Source organism: Erigeron canadensis, chromosome 1, assembly GCF_010389155.1.
Source record: "Erigeron canadensis isolate Cc75 chromosome 1, C_canadensis_v1, whole genome shotgun sequence".
Taxonomy (NCBI): domain Eukaryota; kingdom Viridiplantae; phylum Streptophyta; class Magnoliopsida; order Asterales; family Asteraceae; genus Erigeron; species Erigeron canadensis.
The window spans coordinates 14,530,335-14,553,492 of NC_057761.1; the positions used below are offsets into that span (position 1 = coordinate 14,530,335).

General features: G+C 37.5%; 1 protein-coding gene across 1 annotated transcript; it reads right to left on the reverse strand.

Moving 5' to 3' along the window:
* Positions 1–16,950: 16,950 nt before the first annotated feature.
* Positions 16,951–17,784, reverse strand: LOC122584049 (protein AIR1-like). Its single transcript, XM_043756405.1, has 2 exons — positions 17,402–17,784; positions 16,951–17,008 (listed from the first exon to the last, which is right to left on the reverse strand). Exons 1-2 carry the CDS (start codon positions 17,782–17,784, stop codon positions 16,951–16,953), a joined length of 441 nt encoding a protein of 146 aa, XP_043612340.1.
* Between the last annotated feature and the right edge of the window lie 5,374 nt (positions 17,785–23,158).

Below are 23,158 nucleotides of genomic sequence, written 5' to 3' on the forward strand. Positions count from 1 at the left end.
AAGAGTCACATTTGGTTGCAGCAAAACGTATTCTACATTATCTTAAAGGAAACCAAGGGCTTGGTCCATGGTATCCTATGGGTGAAAAGTTTGATTTTGTTGCATATATTGATTCGGACTTTGGTGGTCATAACAATGACAGGAAGTCTACGACTGGAGGTTGTCAGTTTTTAGGAGGAAGATTAGTATCGTGGCAATGCAAGAAGCAGACATGTGTTGCTCAGTCTTCATGTGAGGCAGAGTATATGGCTGCAGGTAGCTGTTGTTCCCAGATATTGTGGATTCAGCAACAACTTCGTGACTACGGTATGGATTTTCTTGATACTCATATTAGAATAGACAATAAGTCAGCTCTAGATATTACTAATAACCCTGTCATGCATAAGGTCACCAAGCATATTGATATTAGACATCATTTCTTGCATGATTGTGCCCAAAAGAAGTTAATTCATTTGGATAAGGTTATAACTGATGATAATTTAGTTGATCTGTATACCAAAGCATTTGATAAGACTCGATTTAAGAAATTAATTTTTCTCAATGGGATGAAGAATGCTGATTCATATTAAAGCTCTTAAAGAACTGATTTTGTAAGTTCATATTTGTAAATAGCTAGGGTCATAAAAATGCAAAAAGTGTTCTTAGTGTCATATAAAAATCAGAAAAATGTGAAAAATCAGAAAATCAAAAGAAATATGATAGAGATTTAAGTTGATGATGTCAGATGATTAGACGTGAGGATACTTAGCTTTTAAGTCTGCTTAATCGTAATATAACTGCTTAGTTCAGTGATTACAATTTGGGATATATTGGTAGCTAGATACAAAGTAGTAAGGTTTCCTTAATCTAAACTTAATATATACATGTTCTTGAGGGAAACATATTCAGATATATGGCTGAGAATGCTAGCCTAGTTAAAGCTTCCAACTTAGGATAGGTTGTCAGAAAGTTCGCTACATGGGTCTCATAGAAAATCACGGGTTCCTTATAAATAATGAAACACAAAATCAAATAATGTTAAATCACAAAGTAATTAAATATTGTTATCTAAAAAGTGTCTCATGGTTTGTTTAAGGATGTTTTTGAATATATATTAAATAAGTGTTATCTTAGTGCTTGTATCAATTACGGAAGTATATCTGAATGTGGGTCACATAAGTTCGCAAACTATTCAGTGGCATATTATGCTCCTCGGGTTTCATGGTACTGTCCTTGGCCAGGGTATGTTGAAAATGTTACAACTCAAAGGAAACTAGAAGTACCAAGTGTTTAAGAGGACAAATATACCGGTAATTATGGTTGGGTCAATGTTCATAACTAATAATAAGAGGATTATTTCTCACTTGCAGACTTATGTAAATGCTAATCTGATCTAATTCGCAGTTGCTGAAAATTTCTTGTAAGTAAATAAAGTAGTTTAATTTTATTTTTTTATTATTATTTTTTATTTTTTATTTTTATTTTGAATAATAAGTGTCAGTTTGTGTGTCAAACTAGTTCTTATTGCACGAGAGATTTGATAAGCATCTGATGATTTCGTAGAACAGTATGATTCTTAGTGAATTGTATGAATCTTGTTGCTTATGGTATTTATGTTTGAAGTAAGGATTTTCTAATTAATACATAAGTTGTCTAATTTAGAAAATGAAATGATTTTGAAAATTGAAAAGTCAAAATATTTTTTAAATTGTTTTTCAAGTAAATTTTGAAATTTCAATTGTTGTTTGGTTGATAAAGTATGCTTGACAAAGATCGGGCTTGCCTTAGATCTTGTAATGATTACTAGGTTAAGTCATCTTGTAATGATTACTAGGTTAAGTTTATGATTGTTTTTGCATGCTTATGATATATTATGTGTTAGGTCGAAAATCGACCAAGTATGATTTGTTCAAAATAGTTGAAGTTCAGTGAAGAAAGCTTGCTTAGGATTCTGAAGACATTCAGAATAAAACTCACTGAAGCTTCACTTCAGATTCAGAATCAACCAACACTGAAGACGTTCAGACTAAAGTCAAAGACTGAAGACTGAAGAAGAAGATCATCTCAGAAGCGGAGCTCAGAGAAGATCTTACCTAATTGAAGAATCTGAAGAGGCTCAGTGAAGAAGTATTTACAACACTTTTTCACTGATTACGAGGAAAGTCTTTATACCTAGGATTGGGAAAGTTTTAGCAAAAGGTTGGGAATAAAGTATGTCAAGTCACATCAAAGAAACTTACATACTTTTCCTTAAACAAGAATGTTATGGATTTGTCCTAGAAATCCATAAATGCATCCAACCATATTTGTACGACATATTGCCATGTCATCAAGACATGTTTGCCTATAAATATAAGACTTCTCACACTTGCTAAAATGTTTGGAACTTTGGCAATTGCAACGTGTGATATTACTCTAAGTATTCTTACGAGTAATTCCTTGTCGCATAGATCATTTGTATTTCTAGAGTTGTTTAGATATCTTCACAAGTGTGATTATCTTTGTTCCGCAACAACTCTTGTATTTTGTTTATAGCAATAAATAAAATACATTGAAAAATACATCTTGACTCATTCCTATAATACTTGAATATAAATAGTTTCAAGCACTCGTTATCTATTGTTCATATCCATATCTGGATCGTGGTTCATAACTAGTCTTTGTCTAGATTCGAACCACTTGCCAGTCAGGTTACTTGATATACTTGTGTTTATTGTTAACCGATTTTATATCTTGTTATATCTTGTTCTCGTGTTACATCTTGTGTAGGTGGACTCACTTTTGGTATCAGAGCTTTCCAGGTTTATTCATTAAGTTGTTATACCTGTTTTAATCCTACAAGATGTCTGGAACCGAACAACCAAACCCTAAGCCAAATGTCAATATGAATCAAAATCCACCACCACCACCATTACAACCCAGTGTACACGTACACTTTCCTAACAACCTTGTCCCTAAGTTCAATGGGGATAGTGACTCATTCATCACATGGAAAGCTTGTATGCTCAAGTATATCGCTGGGGTTGAGAGACACTTGACCTCTATTCTCTTAGAAGGTCCTTATGTACCAATGAATGCTTCAACTGTTTTTTTTAACCAAGATGGGACCCCTAGGTTAACACCCAAAGAGAAAGATCACTGGTCAGAGGAAGACCATAGATTGGCTGACCTAGACTCTAAATTGCAGAATATGATTCTCCTTGTTGTCCCAGAAAGTTTAAAACCCACTCTTGTTTTACTTGAAAATTAAAAATTAATATGGGAAGAGTTATTAACTCAGTTTGAAGGTACAAAGGAAACCATTGTCACAAGAAAAATTTCTTTGAATAAAAAATATGAGGACTTCTTTGCTTTACCAAATGAAAGTTTGACAAACACGTATTTAAGATTCACAAATTTGGTTAATCAATTGAAAGCTCTTGGTGTCGCAAAGGACAAAGAAATTTTGTTGGAAAATTTTTGTGATATTTTACCTTCTAAATGGGAGAATCTGATCATGGTGTTAAGGCAAGGTAAAACCCTTCACAGTCACACTCTAGCCTCTTTGTATGGTGCCTTCAGATACACTGAGGAGAATAAGGCTGAAAGAGCCGTGGCTGAGCAAGATGCCAAAAATCATTCCTCTACCAGTTCTGCTCTGGTTCATTATACTGAACCTCAAGATACTGCCCTACTATCTTCTGAGAGTGATCATTCTGACTCATTGAAGAAGATGGTAGCTGAATTGATGACAGCTGGTATTTCTGATTATGCATCACATGAATGTGATGAGGATGATAATGATGATCTTGTTGCTATGATTGCTAAAACTTTTAACCGTTTTAAATTTAAATCAAAAAGAAATGGAAAACAACTTTCCTCAAACAACATTGTTGACAAGTCCAACTTGGAATGTTTCAAATGTGAAAAGAAAGGACATTTTATGAAGGAATGCAGATCACCACAACCTTCATCGACACAAAATGCCCTAACCATTCTATTTTTCAAAAAAATGATGATGGGTACAAAGCTAAGTACAAAAAGCTGAAAGCCCACATCGCAATGATGGCACAAGAAGAATCCAATAAGAACAGCTGCATGGTGGCAGATACTGAAATGGGAAGATTCTGACGTGTCATCTGATGATGACGAAGAAGTAAGGGACATGTGTTTCATGGCTCGTGAAGATCAAGGTCATGTTGTCAAGTCTGATGTGGAATCTGGTCGCTGGGTGGATATCATTATGAAGAAGGTTAGTGCATTTGGTTTTGAAAATAATGAAGAACAAAAATTGGATCTCTTGGTTCTGATTGAGGACGACATTGCATATGTTGAGACTGTGCGTTCATAGAGCATAAAAATGTTTGAAATTAACTCTTCTTAACTGAACGCCAGTCAGGCCAGATTAAAAGAATTGAAAGATGTTCAATTAGCCTTGAAAAGTTATCAATCTCTGGTTTCCAAACTTGAATTGAAAAAGGAAGAATTAAAAATTATTTTGGAAAAAGAACATAAAATAATTAAATCTTGGATGAAATCACCTTTTCCTGAAGCTGCCATTAAGAAAACTTTTGAAAATCAAAGAATCGCTTATGGCACTGGTGATCTTCATCTTGCATCCGTAATAACTGATTTGGATGCACTTCCTAAAGAAATGAGACCAGAGATCATTTTTAAAGATCTTGGAAAATCAAAAGTGATAACTGATCAAAACCAGGAACAACCTGAGGGCAAATCTGAAGCATGTCAGACCAGTGCTTCAAACAAGAAAGCTAAACCCAAGAAGCCTTCCCCTCAGTCTTCAAATAAGGTTCCTAAGAACCTTCAGAAGAAGAAAAATGTCATCCCTACTGAGCCTTGTACCTCAGATTCTGGTAGAGCTTAGGTGTCTAATTCAGAGTCTATTTTGTTAAGGATTGAAAGTCAATTTCAAAATTTGGCTAGGCAAGTGCAGAGTGGTAATGCATGTTTAAAAAATGTTGAAAGCACTCCCCAAAATCCTAAACAAAACCCAAAACCTTTTTCAAAGAAAATCAAGCAAGAAAAGCAAAAATCAGAGAAGAAAAAGGTTGTTGAAATCGTCAAACCAACTATTTTTGTGCCAACTGAAATTATGACTGACATTCCCTTTGATCCTTCTGTCCCTTATGTACCAAAGAAATCTGAGGCTGCTCAGGGAGAGCCCAGTGGACCCATCAAGAGATGGGTTCCCAAAAAGAACTAATCTTTGTGTATGTGTAGGGTGACCGCAAAAAGAATACTTGGTTTCTTGACAGTGCTGCTGGCAGAACCATGACTGGTCACAAAACCCTGCTAGAGGAATATAGGGTGCAAGAGGGGCCCTCAATAACTTTTGGTAATGATGAAAACGGACAAACTGAGGGATATGTTGTTGTGAACAATGGACAAGTCAAATTCACTAAAGTTGCATATGTGAATGGTTTGAAATATAACCTGATCAGTGTCAGCCAACTTTGTGATGATGGCTTTAAGGTTTTATTTGATATTTCACAAGGCACCATATTCAACAGAGATTGGAAGGTAGTAATGATTGCTCCAAGAAAGGGAAACATTTATGTTGTAGACATGGATGGTGCTACTTCTGAACAATGTTTCTACACAAGGGCAGATGAGGACACCAACTGGTTGTGGCACAAAAGGTTATCCCATCTCAATTTCAAAAATATAAATAAGTTGTCCAGAAAACAACTTGCTGATGGGATACCAGCCATGTCTTTCAATAAAGACAAGCCATGTCCAGGGTGTGAAATGGGTAAGAAGAAGAGAGCATCTTTCAAGACAAAGTAAAATTTGAGCATCACTGAACCACTTCATATGCTTCATATGGATCTTTTTGGTCCTGTAAACGTTCAGACAAGAGCTGGGAAGAAGTACACTCTGGTCATAGTTGATGAATATTCAAGATATTGTTGAGTGATCTTCCTCAAAAACAAAACTGAAGCTGCTGCTGAAATTATTGCCCTCATCAAACAAATTGAACTCAAGCACAAGCGAAAAGTTTGTCAGCTCAGAAGTGACAATGGCACTGAATTTAGAAATTCCACTCTGGAAACCTTCTGCACTGACACTGGCATATCTCAGAACTTCTCCTCAGCACAAACACTGTAGCAAAATGGTGTTGTAGAAAGAAAGAATCGTACGCTGATTGAAGCTGCCAGAAGTATGTTGAATGAATCAGGTCTTCCAAAATGTTTTTGGGCTGAAGCTGTTGCACCTGCTTGCTACACCCAGAATCGTTCAATTTATGTCAAAAGACATAAGAAGACTGCCTATGAAGTGCTCAGAAACAGAAAGCCCAATATTGGATATTTCCATGTTTTTGGATGTCCAGTATATATTCTGAATGATTCCAGCAAATTGGGCAAATTCGATGCCAAAGCTGATGAAGGTTACTTCTTAGGTTATTCAACAATTCTCAAAGCTTTCAGAGTCTATAACAAAAGACTTGAAAAGGTTGATGAGTCAATTCATGTTACCTTTGATGAATCAAATTCTGTAATCTTTAACAAACCAATCTCTGAACCACCTTCAGATAGTCCTATCAGTTTTGGTGAATCTGATCAAACTGACAAATCTGATCAGTCACCTGAGCATGCTTCTGATCATTCCAGTTCAGAACCAGCTACAAGTCAGCAAAGTAACATTCCATTTTATCCTTCAGTCACATTCAAACTACCCTCTGAATTAACTATTGGATCAAATGTGCGTGCTACTCCTCAGATATCAGTATCCCCTGAAATACCTCAGAATGAAGAATTTCATGATGCAAATCGTGATTTACAAGATGATGAAGATGATGATACTGTAATAGTTTATTCTGAACCATCTCCTGAAGTAAGCAAGAGGAGTTCTTGCACTGATATCATTATTCATCCTGGTCATTACTCTAAATGGACTCGTTCACATCCAATTGATCAAGTGATTGGCGATCCTTGTAGAGAGGTTCAGACCAGAAGAGCCACAAGCGATCAATGCTTATATGTCAGCTTCTTATCACTGATAGAACCGAAGAAGATTGACGAGGCTATGAAAGATCCAAGTTGGGTTGAAGCCATGCTAGAAGAGCTTAACCAATTTGAAAGGAACAATGTTTGGGAGCTTGTTCCATGTCCCCCCAATCTGAAGAAAGAACCAATTGGGACAAGATGGGTCTTTGGAAACAAAGTTGATGAAGATGGTCATGTAATCAGAAACAAGGCCAGACTTGTTGCAAAGGGTTATGCACAAGAAGAAGGAGTTGATTTCGATGAGACTTTTGCACCAGTGTCCAGACTTGAAGCTATCATAATTTTCTTAGCACTCGCAGCTCATCATGAGTTCAAAGTCTACCAAATGGATGTCAAAAGTGCTTTTCTGAATGGAGAGCTAAAAGAAGTTGTGTATGTGTATCAACCACCAGGGTTCGAAAGCAAAGAAAAACCTCACTGGGTGTATAGACTGAATAAAGCATTATATGGTCTGAGACAAGCACCTAGAGCCTGGTATGATACTCTAACTCGACATCTTTTAGATAATGGTTTTCATAGAGGTGAAATAGATAACACTTTATTCATCATGCATAAGAAAAGTGATATCTTGCTTGTACAAGTATATGTTGATGATATTGTGTTTGGTTCTACAAATGAAAAATTGTGTGACAAGTTTTCGAAAATAATGTCTTCTGAGTATGAAATGAGTATGATGGGTGAACTGACATATTTTCTGGGTCTTCAAGTGAAACAAACCAGTGATGGTATTTTTATAAATCAAGAAAAATATGGCAGAGATTTGTTAAAGAAATATCAATTTGATTCTGTTTCATCTAAAGATACTCTTATTTCTGCACCATTAACTTTGGACTCAGATCCTAATGGAAAAACTGTCGATCACACAAAATATCGTGGTATGGTGGGATCATTAATGTACTTAACTGCAAGTAGACCAGACATAATGTTTGCAACATGTCTTTGTGCACGATTTCAATCTGATCCCAGAGAAGCACACCAGAATGCAGTAAAAAGGATTTTTCGATATCTGAAAGGTGTCCTTAGACTAGGTCTTTGGTATCCCAAAGGCTCAAGTCTAGATCTCATGGGCTATTCAGATTCTGATCATGCAGGTTGTAAGATAGATAGGAAAAGTACCACAGGTGGGTGTCATTTCCTTGGTGGCAAATTGGTTAGTTGGACAAGCAAGAAGCAGACTGCAGTATCATTATCCACTGCTGAAGCTGAGTACATTTCTGCAGCAAGTTGTTGTGCTCAGATCTTATGGATGAAGAACCAACTAACTGATTATGGTGTTAAGTATACCAAAACGCCAATATTTTGTGATAACACAAGTGCAATCGCAATATCTCACAATCTTGTTATGCACTCTAAAACCAAGCATATTGATCTCAGGTACCATTTCATTCATGATCATATTTTAAAAGGTGATATTGAAATTCATTTCATTCCCACTGACAAACAACTAGCTGATGTGTTTACAAAACCTTTAGATGTCAAAACTTTTAAACATCTCATCAGCGAGTTAGGAATGCTAAATCCTGTGTAGCATTTCAGGGGGAATAGACAAAAATATTTTTACAAGAAAAGGAAATTTTTCTCTGAGGGGAATTTTTGCCTCAGAAAATATTTTGTCTGAAATGGTTCAGAAACTGAAGGACTTCAGAGTTTCCAAAAATGAGAAGGTTCAGACTGCACTTCCTTAACCTTCCTCAGAACTTTAAATTATTTAATTTGAAGTCCATCAAAACCTTTTATTACACAATGGATACCTAGTTGGCAAGCGGACACGTGATTTTTACTGTTCTAGGATACCTTTTTGCTAACGTGTCATACCACTTGCGCCGTAAAGAAAAGTCATCATTGCTTTTGCATTAAAAACATTTGAATATTTTTCGAAAAAGTGAGGTCATGGCCGTTGTTGCATTAAATGCGGACGTGTAACCAAAAATTATTTCGGATTTCAAACCCGATCAATATCACTTTTAATAAAATATCATTATATTTTATTGGGTTTGAATTTCAAAATCATTTTATTTATTTTCTTTGTAAACTCTTTTCGTATTCCTTTGAAAATATAAAACCTTTTTCCCAAAATCATTCTATCATTTATTTCTTTTTCATTTACTCCCAATCATATTTCTCTCTCAACATTCATTCATCTTTCCTTCAAACTATCAAACCCTAAATTCCTTAATACATTTTCATCCCCTTTTTCCATTTCATCAAATCATATTCAAATGGCTTCCTCATCCACTAAAGAACCCAAAACCTTAATAGCCTTTGAATATTCTCCCCCAAAATCTGCAGTTAAACCCAGTTCTCAATGGCCAAAGGATTTTGAATCTAAAACCATACGGTTCAACATGAACAATTATAAGGCGGCATTGAACATTAAAACCGACGGGTTGATGGGCAGATTAAACACATTCCTTCAACGTTGCCCTATTTCATATGCCCTCATTGCCGATCTAGAGCAGTTGTACCATAGATACCTATTAGAATTTTGGTACATTGCTGAAGTTGCCAAAGATGATAAGTCAATAGCCTTCACATTGAAAGAAGGGACGATGAAGTGTGTATTGACACTTGATGGTTTCCGGGAGGCACTCCGGTTGAATTATTTGCCTCCCAACACTCCCTACGAGAAAAGAAGAAAGGGAGTGAATTTTAGAGAAGTATTGTTGGTTACTGGCCATAACCAGATTTTGGATGATGATGGCAACTTGAAGACATCCGGCCACATTTTTATTGCTGGATTCAAAAACTGTTGGAGATATTTTGGGACACAAATTGTAGAGTGTCTTGGTGGCAATAGTGGCGGATTGGATCAGATTTCATTGATCTAAGTTGAGATGGGTTATTATTTGTGGCATGGTGTAAAGGCGGATTTTGCCGAGATGCTTTTTGCTCAATTGTTGACAAAGCTGAAGGGGAAGAGGAGCATTCATATTGCCTTCCCAAAATTTTTAAGTTTGTGTTTTCTAGTAATTCTGGGAGAAGGATATTCTGACATCCTTCAAGAGAGCTCTCAGACTGAATTCTGCAAAGATCTCTCCAAACTATCTGAGTCTGAGGACGAACCTGAACTGTCTCCTGCAATGCTTCAGGTACTTGGTAACAATATTAAAACTGACGCAGCACGACCAGCTGGCTCAGAAAGATCACTGGGCGGGTCACAAAAGAATGTGAGACCCACCAGTCGATCTAGTGGCAAAATGTTACACTTGTTTAAACCTAAAACAAATTCTACCCAGCCACCTTCATCTTCCACTGAACAACCTGAGGATCTCCCAAAAGACTCCTCAGGATCTCCAAAGGGTTTACTTAAACTGCGTCCTTTTAGGCCATCCTTACAACCCAAGGATATTAGCACCCAAGCTCAGCTTTCTGAGACCTCAAAACAGGTTTCAGAAGAAGGTCAGATGGGAAACTTGCAAGAAACCATCTCCAAAACTTCTTTAGGAGGAGATGGTGAAGATATTAGTGTGTCAACCCAACACACATTAAAAGTTGAGTCTGCACGTGCACCCCTTGTAACTTCACAAATCTTATACTCTATGCATGCACAAACTTTTGATATTTCTTAGGTGATACCCAGAGAGATGGAGGTTTCAACTTCTGCGGCCAATGAAGAGACTCTTGGATCCAGCACAAGGGTTACTGAGGCACAACCGGTATCGACTGAAGCAGTTCTAATTCTGACCAGTGACGATGCAACCACTGAAGCAGCTGCTGAACTGGGTGCTGGCTTGGATTCTGGGAATCAAGACCAGAGCATATCTGACCAGATAGTAAATATCTGGGATGACGATGAGCTTCCTGAGGGAAACCTCGAGGACTTTGAGTTTGATGAGGAGTTATTAAGGGAGAATCAATCGGATTCTGAGCCAACCCTCAACCTTGTTGACGAACCAATGCCACCACCTCTTTTGGAACAACAACAACAACAACAACAACAACAAAACATCCCAATCATTCCACAAAACATCATTGATCTTGATCCACCTTACCAAAGACCACCAATTTCACACCAACACCCTTTATTTCCTAAAGGATCAACCCATGCCTATGTCACCTCAGCCGTTTTTCAACCACCACTTCAACACCTTCACCCTCAAATTCATCAAATCCCACCAACGAGAAATTATGACCTGCCAGAGGATCAAGAAAAAGAATTGGACTCTGATACAGAATCTGAGGGTCCTTCTGATATACTTCTGGAGAAGGCTCTGGCAGGGATTCGAACTTCTCCCTTTGTTGCGTCAGCTTCCACTTCATCTGCTCCACATCTTCGTATGGAAGCTCAGTTAGAGAAATCACAAACCGCAGTCCACAACCTACTTATTCAGGTTGAGGGCTTATCTAAATCTCTGACTGCCAACACCAAGTCTCTGACCGATCTGAAGGGTGCCCAGGATGTTTTGGGCACTGAATTTACTAAAGTTGCAGTTAATGAGGGCTTGGTGGTTGGGAAGTTGCAAGAATTGGTTGTGGCATGCAATGGATTGAGTAAGGCAATTGGTGAAGCCTTCAAGCTGACCAAGAGGGATGTGTAGACTTCAGTTGTTGCGAATCTGCAATCCTGGGTACTTATGATTCAAAACTCTTTCTTGGTAGTTGAAAAACAAGTTGGTGAGTTGGGGAAGAAGCCAAGTGTTGATGAGAAGTCCCTTGGTGATTCTGTTGGTGAGAAGGTTTCTGAGACACTGAAGTCTGTATTCTCTGAAGATCTTATTTCTCAGATTTCAGTGTCAGTGGCAGAAAAGATTGAAGAGAAGGTCAGGTCGATGGTTTCTGAAGTTTCCAAGGCAACAAATGACAAGGTTGACAAAGCTGTTAATGAAATGAAAAATTCTGTGTCAACTCTTGATCAACAAGTTCAGAACCAGTCGAAGCAACTGAATGAAATCCTGGCCTTACTCAAAAAGCAGTCAAAAGTCGTTGCTCCTTCTTCTTCCTCACTCTCTGAAGATGATAAGAAACTGTTAAGGGATGTTCTGGAGCATGAGAAGCTAAACCTGAACTCTACTTTCAGATTAAGAGCTCAGTTTGCCACCATGTCAAAAGACATTTCTGACAGCATTACACAGCAGAATTGGGAACCTCTGCAGGGCATGTAGAAGGCCATTGACTTATATGCTAAGATGCCTGCGGAGATTCCCAAAGGGGGAAGTGATGTGCCAATTGGTCTGCTTGCCAACTCTCAGGAATTAATTGAAGCGACCAAGAGGCAATCTGAGTCTGAGGGGGAACATCTGAAGGAACAATCTGAACCCCAACCATCTGAACAAGTTAGAAAAGACAAAGGTAAAGCTCAGATGGTTGAGGAACCAAAGAAGAAGGGTGCTAAGGATTATGGTTTTGTGGTAGGTGAGAACGTTGATGAGCATGTTTATCCATTGCCAGATTTGGATGCTGATCAGAAAAAGTTGGAAGCCCTTCAAAGACAAGTCTCCAACCAGTTTATTATGTGGAGAGAAACAAAAGAAAAGGAAAGGGCCCAACACTTGGCAATGGGTACCATTGATTTGGTGGATGCTGCAGCTCTTGGTCTTACTGTGGAACGATATCAGAAGATCAAACATGATGCAAGATTGCAGAAGGCCTTGGAAGAAATGGCCGAGTATGATTATGGGGTGAAGTATTCTCCCTTAGAACAAAAGCTAGACCATCTCACCTTCAAATTATCTATTGAAAATCTGGTGAAGAATAGGAAGAAGGAGATGGAGATCAAAAGAAAAGAAATTATGGCTGGCGTTCTGAAGGTTGAGAAGGAAATTTGTAGGCCACCTCAGAAGCTCAAACAAATTGGCCCAAGGACTACAAGAAAACATGCTCGAGATTCTGACCTCTCTACATTCATACCTATTTCTAAAGAAGTTGCTCAGGTGAAGGATAAACATGAATAGGATCAGTATGATTTTTATATGAAACACAGGTGCCATCCTGCAAAGATCCTTGACATGCAAATTCTGAAGGAAGATGGTCTGAAACTGTTTAATCTGATTGTGAAGAGAGAAGGTAGAGCAGAAGAAGAATATGAGCAGGTTTCAGTGCATAAGTTTGGGTATTCTGAGCACAAAGAGATGATCACTGTTCTGAAAGGAAAACCGAAGTCTCATCTAACTGGCGCCTAGATGCTGAAGATCCAACAGAAAATGAAGGCCAAAGTTGAGATGAAGGAAAGATTATTTGGGAAGATCAGTTCTCCAAAAAGAAAGGTTACTGACGCACCTTCTGGCTCAAGGCCTGCGAAGAAGTAGTCATATCTTTTTGTAAATATTTGTACTTGTAAATATTTTCCCTTTTCATTTCTATACTTGTAACTGAACAATCATCTCAGTATCTTTTATATAGTTGCAAGTTATATCATATTATTAGGAAATAGTTTAAGTTAGAAAAACAAACAAGAAAATTTTCTTAAGGCATCATGATCTATGAGATGTCCTTAGAAATATTTTTACAACTTAAACAAAAACTTGTATTTTTAGACTAACAAACCTGTATAGATAGAAGTCTAAAATACATGAACTATTTTAGAACAAATAGGGGGAATTTGTTAGGTCGAAAATCGACCAAGTATGATTTGTTCAAAATAGTTGAAGTTCAGTGAAGAAAGCTTGCTCAGGATTCTGAAGACATTCAGAATAAAGATCACTGAAGCTTCACTTCAGATTCAGAAATAACCAACACTGAAGACATTTAGACTGAAATCAAAGACTAAAGACTGAAGAAGAAGATCATCTCAGAAGCAGAGCTCAGAGAAGATCTTACCTAATTGAAGAATCTGAAGAGGCTCAGTGAAAAAGTATTTACAACACTTTTTCACTGATTACGAGGAAAGTCTTTTTGCAGCTTTAACTACCTTTACCCGGTTAATTACTTTATACCTGGGATTGGGAAAGTTTTAGCAAAAGGTTGGGAATAAAGTATGTCAAGTCACATCAAAGAAACTTACATACTTTACCTTAAACAAGCATGTTATGGATTTGTCCTACAAATCCATAAATGCATCCAACCATATTTGTACGGCATATTGCCATGTCATCAAGACATGTTTGCCTATAAATATAAGACTTCTCACACTTGCTAAAATGCTTGGAACTTTGGCAATTGCAACGTGTGATATTACTCTAAGTATTCTTACGAGTAATTCCTTGTCGCATAGATCATTTGTATTTCTAGAGTTGTTTAGATATCTTCACAAATGTGATTATCTTTGTTTCGCAACAACTCTTGTATTTTGTTTATAGCAATAAATAAATTACATTGAAAAATACATCTTGACTCATTGCCATAATACTTGAATATAATTAGTATATATATAGTTTCAAGCACTCGTTATTTATTGTTCATATCCATATCTGGATCGTGGTTCATAACTAGTCTTTGTCTAGATTCGAACCACTTGCCAGTCGGGTTACGTGATATACTTGTGTTTATTGTTAACCTATTTTATATCTTGTTATATCTTGTTCTCGTGTTACATCTTGTGTAGGTGTGGACTCACATTATGATATGTTATTTTTCTTGATTTTGATGCATTGATGAAGTTTGTTAAGTGTGCAGGTTACAGATAACAAATTCCTTTTACATGTAAATGACATCAAAATTTCAGATCGTGATTGAAGACAAAATTGTTCCCTCTTGCTTTTAGAATTGCATTGCAGCGGACAATAATTTATGCACGACATGTGCTACAAGGATAGATAGCCTTGTATCTAATAACCTAAGACTTAGTGTGATAGGTTATATTTGTTATCAAGATCACAACCTAAGATGTAATGTGATAGGTTGTTGATATGATAAGTTGATATATTTGTAATGCATTATACATCAAATATGTTTTGATGTAAGTTTGCATTTGATGAGCTAAACATTAATGATGAAATGATCGATTTTATGTCAAGATAATAATGTAAGATTCGTTTGATAAATTATTTTGATGACAAGTTAGTACGGATGATTTACGATTACATATTCGAGCAGATACAGGTTTTTGGTAACAAGTATCTACAGGTTTATATTTTCTGGAATTTTAAAATTTTTCTATGTTACGATTTCTGGAAAAATTAGAAAATTCTGAAGTGTGCAGATCGTGTGAGTTAATTTTCGAACTCATCCGTGCTGACGTCAGCAAGCCTCGCGCTGACATCAGCATGAAGCCCACAGAAAAGCCTATTCGGCCCGGCCCACGAAGTTCGAACATATATACGGGCTTTACCATTTGTTTTTACTTTTATCCGAAATTTAAAACCCTAAATTTCACCATACGAACTTGCTCTCTTCGTGCGCACTATTCATCCGTCACTTAATTCGCTCTTTTCATCCCTTTTTCGTGTTAAACATCCAGATTTGTTGGTAAAGTTACAATCTAGGATAGTTTATTGATGTTTAAACTTTGAAAATCATCGATTACAAGTCGTTATGCTACCCAATTTTTGACTTGTTCTTCACGTGAATAGTACTAAGGACGAAATTTAACTTCGAAAATCATCGATTACAAATCGTTATGCTACCCAATTAAAACCTTGATTATTGGTGATTTGACTTAAAATTGGACTTAAAATTGGATTAATTGGTGTTTGTACATTTTCAATCTAACAAAAGTTATCATTAACATGTTTAAAACCAAGATTAATTAAAGGATTTATGGCTCATTTACTATTCACACGAAGCAGATGAAGAACACAAAGAACATGCCACTTCATGTTCATAATAATTGATTTTTAATCGATTTCTGGGCATTTAAACAATGATATTCATAAAAAACAAGTCCAAGTTGATGTTATTCATTGATTTTTGATCGATTTTGACATCGAATGGAGATGTTTTTCATGAACACGAAGGTCAGCTCGTGCTGACATCATCACATAGAGGTTTTACCTCGTGATGACGTCACCATGAAGCAGACTTGAAAATTTTCGAATTTTCTAATTTTCTTGTCGTTTTTGTCTGTTTTTGTGCAGGTGTGGCAGGACAGGGTGCTAATGCTCGAGTGTTCGTCAAGGAGCACAATGTTGCAATCGATCTCAGCATTACTCAGCCGGGATGCACACCAGAGTTTCACGGTGTCCTACAGTATCTCGCACGTTCTCGCATTCGATTTGCTTTGACCGAGAACCCTCCGTTGGTGATAAGTCTCATTCGAGAGTTTTGGAACTCAGCTCGACCAGTGCAGATGGGTGATCATACTTATATTCGCATTACTGTTGGAGAGCATACTTTCACATTCTCAGCTGGAGACTTACGGACGATTTTGCAGTTAGGTGATGTCGACATAGAGCAAGGTCTAACAAAGTTTTCAGAGGCTTTCTGTGACAGTGCTCTACGGCGTATGGGTTACACTACTGACACTACCCACCCATACTATAAGATTTTAATTAGGACGTCTAACGCATAAAGCGTTTGTAGAGAGTATGAAACACTTGTCGGGTAGAAATGTTCCGGATCATGTTGATAATCCACCATTGTTCGGACATTTGATTAATCCTAACTATGTTGCTCCTAGACAAGGTTGGGAAGATGAAGAACCCGTTGTTGCTGTTGCTGATGATGATCAGGCTCAAGATAATCCTCAAGAAGAGCGGGCTGATCAGTTTGAGGGACTCAATGATGTTCCGCTGTATGCTGGAGATCTGGAGAATGATCCAGATATGGATGCTCTTATGCAGGATGTTGATGATCCCGTAAATCTTGTACCACCGACTACGGGAGTTTCTACTTCTACCTATGCTCCAGTTGGTGGTGATGTTGGTCCTTCTGAATTGCTAGTTGCTGTTAATGCTGGTGATGATTCAGAAGATGATTCAGAAGAGGCAGAAAGATTGCCAAAAAGAAGAAGAAGACAAGGGAAAGGAGTTGACGCTGTTGAGCGATTACAGCGATCTCAGACTGAAGTTGATAGAGATTTGTTGCATATCAAGCTGCTATGGAGAGGTCTCATGCACCTAATGTTGGTGATACTCTATCAGTTGTTGCTTTAAGAGCTTCGGTGTCTGAGATTCCTGTTTCTGTGCCTCCTACTTCTGCTGGTGTGTCTATTGGAGAGAAAAGGCCGAGAACCAAGTTAGTAATAAGAGGAATTGGTTCTCAACCTCAAATTGTCACTGAGGCTACAACTGTTACGATTCTACTGCTCCGGAGTCTATAGTTTGTCAAGAGCCAGAGCCGACAGTTGTTGCTCCTAGGCCTTCTTCTACTTCTATTTAGGCTACAGGTCCTGTTTCTACTATTATGGGACGTTTGAAGATGCCATTGGAAAGAGCTCAGATGCCTCCCACAGGAACTTTTAGTGCTCATATGCCTTCATTTGAAGCTATGATGCCACCCCATGCCTCTACATCTGATGTTGCTTCTACTTCACGTCCAGTTGTTCCTGTTCAAGTGCAGCTGACTCGTATGTTTTCATCTTAGATAGATCTTCAACAAACTTTTGAACAGCCTCCTTGGCCATAAAACACTTGACATCTTCATACAACTCATCATCAGATGAAGTTGCACTTTCAGCCCAATCTTTGGCAACTAGACTCTTTTCTTCTTTCTCAACTTTCTTACTCAGCTCAGCCACTTGTGCTTTCAAGGCTTTGTATTTGGTCTTGAGCTTTGAATTTTTCTCACTTTTTCCTCCTTTGGTTGGGACAGCTTGCGAAGACTCTTTGGATCTGCAATCACTAGCTATGTGTCCTGACTTCCCACATTTATAACAAGTGACTTTGGACATGTCAAATGGCTTCTTGGTCTTATCAGCTTGCCCAGATTTTCTTTTTCCTTTAAACTTTCCAAAGGATCTCCTTCTGATCCTTTCAGCCAACATAGCCACTTCATTAGCTATATCTTCACCATCAGATTCATCACATTCATATTCAAAACAAACAGAGTTAGTGTTAGCAATCACAGGAATAGACTCATTGACACAAGGTATGATCTCATTAGATATTCAGCTAGGGTGTTCAGTCATAGATGCAACAAGTTCAGTAGTAGGATGACCATAAGATTCACCCATAGCTATCAACTTCTCAGCTTTTGAACATTCTTGGTTATAAAGTAAACCAAAGAGTCCAGGGAGATCAAGATCTTGGTACACAGAACTTAGTTTAACAGAAAAGATATAATTGTTCCATTTTGGTGGTAATGAATCAAGAAATTTGATTTTCAAAATTTGATTTTTCTTAGTTATCCCAACAACAGCTAGATCATTAACCAAAGCATTAAAGCGAGTATGAGTTTCAATCAAGGATTCATTTCTTAAAGAGAAAAAACTCTCATACCTTCTGGTTAAAGTGGTGATTGTAGATTCCATGGAAGTAGAGCATCCTTCAAACATGACAATCGAAGTACCCCACATTTTCTTAGCAGTAGAACACATTTTAATAGAATGGTAAATGTATTTAGGCATAGCCTGGACAATAAAATTTCTAGCCTTTTGTTAGGTCCAATTTTGCTGAAAATTGGAGCTCTCTAGTTGCATCTGGAGAGCAGGAAGAATTGTCCGAAATATTTGAAGTCCAGTTGTAATGTACAGTTTATGCAACTGATGACTTCCTTCAGTTGAGATCTGAAGATTACCATCTGAAGACATTCTAGTTGAAGTCGAAGACAACAAGTGGAAGAAAGAGAATGGCAATGGCAGCGAAGCCCAGTTGACATTCTAATCAGATTAATCAACTGGAGATCCTCCAGTGTAAATGCTATTACAAAGCTTTACACTGATTACGAGGAGGACATTTTACACTACATCCTTTTACCCGGATAATAATCTTGTCTGTGGATAAAAGTGCAAATATGTAGAGTGGTTAAATAAAGTAACCTTTTGTCTTACTTTATTTAGCACACACACAAAGAATTTTTTCACTAATACTTTTGTGTGCTGTCAACCATATTTGTACGTCGAAGTTGAGATCCCAATGCTCAACCTTCGACTATAAATAGAGGTCCTTGCACAAGCATTTCAACAACTTTGCAAAAATGCATATACCTGCAATATTGTTGGTGAACTTGTGAAATATTCTCTCAATCGCTAAAAGGAACATTTCACAACTCTAAGTGTTTCGATTGTATAAGAGAATTTCCAAGTATAGATCAATTGTATTTCATAGGTTGTTAGGATATTTAGATTCGTGTATTATCTTGGTTCCACAACAACCTTGTATTTTATTTAACAATCTATAAATAAAATACACTTGAAAAATTAAATATAGTCTCACCAATTTATTTTACTTGTACTTTACATTATTGCTTCGCATTTACTTATTTGTACTGTCACCTTAATAAGTAACTTCCAGTTTACCTGGTACACTGTTCACTACAACTGGTCACGTCCACATATAGTGAATGTGTTGCAAAGTAAACTCACCATCGACATAGAGGTGTCTTCAGTACTCATCTAGTAATAGTTGGGACTTACATCTTTACGTCCAAGTTTGCCAATCTCCTATCCTCATCCCCCCAATCTGCCTTATCCTTAACAATGGTTTTTATTGTGGCAAGAATGGTTGGTTAACCATCTCTGACCACAGCATCCACCACAAGGGTCTGGGTAGGAATGTAAGGACCATCTGTCAGGCATATTGTTATTGATGTTATCAAGGAACAAAGACATACGACCTTTCCTCCCACTGAAATCATTTTTGTCAAACATAGGTGGTCGGGCAGAAGAACCATTATCAACATAGGATGACATTATGCTTTACTATAAGGGAAAATAAGTAAGGATCAAGTCAAGTTAATTCTTAACCTGACTCTGATACCTCGTATTATGTCCCAGAAGTGTATCAATATACCAAGGTATAAAGAATACAAACTGTTGTAGAGGGGGTGAATACAACTTTTCCTTAGTTCTTAACAGATTTTATCAAAAAGGTTTTAACGACTCAAATATTATATATTAATAAAACAGTAAAGCAGTAAATAAACATTCTTGAACACAGATTGTAGTTTTCAAATGTAATCCTTTATTAAGATAGAATATGTACAAAGAATTACAGGGTTGTTGCGTAAACAAGATAACCTACAAATATCTAAATAACCCTTTGAAATGACAAACAACAATCAGAAAGTTCCCGCTTAAGAGAAGCAGCCCAAGCTAACTTCTCACAGACTAAGCTGTGTGTAAGAGCAAAGAAAAGTTTGTGTGAAGAATGATTCAAAGGAATGCCACACATATGCCTTCAAGGATTGGAGCTTTTATAGGCGAAAGCTTCAATAACTCTTGGTGTCCAATTTAGACACGTATTGTAATTCTGGTGGAATGACAGATGGAATATTTGATCGTGCCTTCATCGTACTTGTTGTCCCCAAAACCTGCAACACTATCTTTTGATCCACCAATGAAAGTATGGACACGCATATGTAAATCCACCCACCAACCTGGATTCTAGGAACCTTCCTAGTCACGTCATATGTCCTTATCAACAAATCCAGGCTGTAACCTTCACCTGATTGTTAGACACAGATTACTCGTTTTGTCAAGAACAAATCTGTCTAAGTGTTTCCAAGCTGACTGCTAATCCCAAACTGACTTCCACTATCAACTTGATCTTCTATCTTCAATATTTCTCTTTGACTTGGGCTGAATGCTATAACTATTTGATGTAGCTTGAACAACACTTGCTTCCACAAGATAAACAATTACAAAGTATGATGCATGATCTGGGTCAGTTACAGATCGCAAGTTGTGTCAGCTTAGTCTGACCCAGATCAGATTACAAGAACCAAAAGATTTCTGAGTGTTTATATATATCAGATATGTCATCACCAAATTTACATCGAACATTGGGACTCAACAATAATGTTGTACAAATAACTATCTAGAAAACACTCACTACCGGTCAGTGTAGTATAGCCTAGTGGTAACCTACAGGATCGTTCGCAGGGACGCTTGCACTACCTAATCTAATAATGTGTGTAATTTTAGTTGTTTTTGAGGGGTTATCACTAACTCCTAAATAACTAATACTTTAAAGTGAATATCCGGTGTTACTGGGCAGGCCGTTTCTGAAGAAACAACGTAAAATTTTGGAAGGCGTTAGAAGCTCCAAAACCTTCTTGGAATCTGCAACTACGAACTAGGGTTGATAGTGGGCGGCTAGGGCTGCTGAATCGGCCCTCTCGTAGGGTTTTGAGGGTTAGTTCAACTTATATAGGTGTTAAAGTCAGTTGCTGATCTGGGCCTGCCAGCGGCGTTGGGTCTGGGCTTTGATGTGTTAGGTCCAGATTTACTGGACTCGCTCCAGACGTGACTACTGGAGCCCTCTGAAGATTTGTCCAGAAATTATGTGAAAACCAGTGAACAACTTACTTGTATAGAAATCTGGATCACTCCAGATTTGTTCACTATTCTTCACAACTTTAAGTATTTCGATCAAAGAGTTTATTTAGCAAAGATTAGATCACATGTAATTCATAGGTTGTTTAGATACTGACTTTGTAATATCTTGTTCCGCAACAACCTTGTATTTTATTTAACATCAATAAATAAAATACACTTGAAAATTACATTGTGTCTCACCATTTACTTACTTGCTTATCTTTATATTGCTTAAGTACGTATTACGTTATATATATTCTTGCATTTATATTTATCGTAATACTAGTCCAATCTAGTGCTTACTTGACGTTTAATACTAGTCCTATCTAGTGATTACTTGACTTGTTATTCTATACTTGTGGGTTAAACCATCGAGTGAGGGACTTCACATGATGGACCAGCAGTGCTGGTTGTCTAGGAACGACGCTCGTGGCTTGCCAGCAGCGCTGGTGGCCGCTGTTCCTTATTGTGCGTCTTCGTTTGACTCCCGAATCACTTCCTTGTGTCTTGTAACTTCATAGGCTTCCTTCTTGAGTCACTTGATGTTATTTACCCTCTGTCGTATCTTCCGTGAACCTGCGTAAACGTACAATTCATTAAGTACCAATAGTTCCGGAATAATAACCCATATAGACATAGAAATGAAGCCTCTCGATAGGGGTTTTTTATCACAATAAGGATGCTCATCAATAGGTCATAGGAGGTGATAAGTTATAGAGTGTGATAGCCAAATGCTTTAGCCGTACGGGTCCCGTCATCGGATTTAAAAATTCGTCGAAAGTATATTGAATGACATCTTTAATGAAAGTGCATGAAATTTTAAAAACACCCATACAATTTTTATAGTTTATCGATATACGATTTTTGAGATAAACATTTTTAATGAATTAGAGGTGAAACGACACAACTCGGTTAATAGAAAAATAAGAAAATTTTTTTTCCTTTTTTTATATACCCCCACTGCGCCGCAGTGGGGTTGAGCACTCTCCACTGCGCCGCAGTGGAAAGTCTCGGACCTGCGCGAGAAAAGCCCCACTGCGCCGCAGTGGGTTGGACACACTCCCACCGCGCCGCAGTGGGTGAAAAGGCATTTCTGGGTTCAAACAACTTTTAGACCTAGAAATAAACTTGACAAAAGTAAAACTAGTCATAAAAGACAATGCACCAAAAGTTAGAAATTTCGGAATGACCCATTCGTAAAATTATCATCTAAACCTGTTACGGATTCTGGGTTTACCAAAACACATTTAATCATGATCAATACATCACTACTAAAAAACGACCCATTGAAAATACCCCAAAAACTCGAGTCTAACACTAGACATCATAATAATTTTCCAAAAGGACATAACAAGGGTACAAAGAGCCGATAGTTCAGAGGGGGTCATTAAGGGTAATATTACCTATACCATTATCCGCATTTAGCTAAAGCAAGCATATCCATTAAGCAACTTTAACTTCAATCTTTAGGATACTTAACTTTCTTCCACATCCGGGACAACCTATAAAAAGGGTAAACAACTAAAAGGTATGCAAAGCTTAGTGAATAATCTTGCATACGTTTATACATACGAAGGAGCGCACATACAAGGACTATTACATGTAACCTATGACACCGTCATGCCACATTTATATGCTCACCTTGCACACAAATCACAATATATGGATTCATATAAGCTAAACAACATAATCATGATCATCTATCGGGGTTCTTAGGCCACCGGAGGTTCTTAGGCCTCAATAGATCAGCTATCGGGATACTTAGGCCCCGGAGGTTCTTAGGCCTCAAAACACTATGCCCCACATGGGATAATACTGCATCAATTACCACACATGGATAAATAAACTTCAACATGATGTTGTCAACACCACACATGGACAA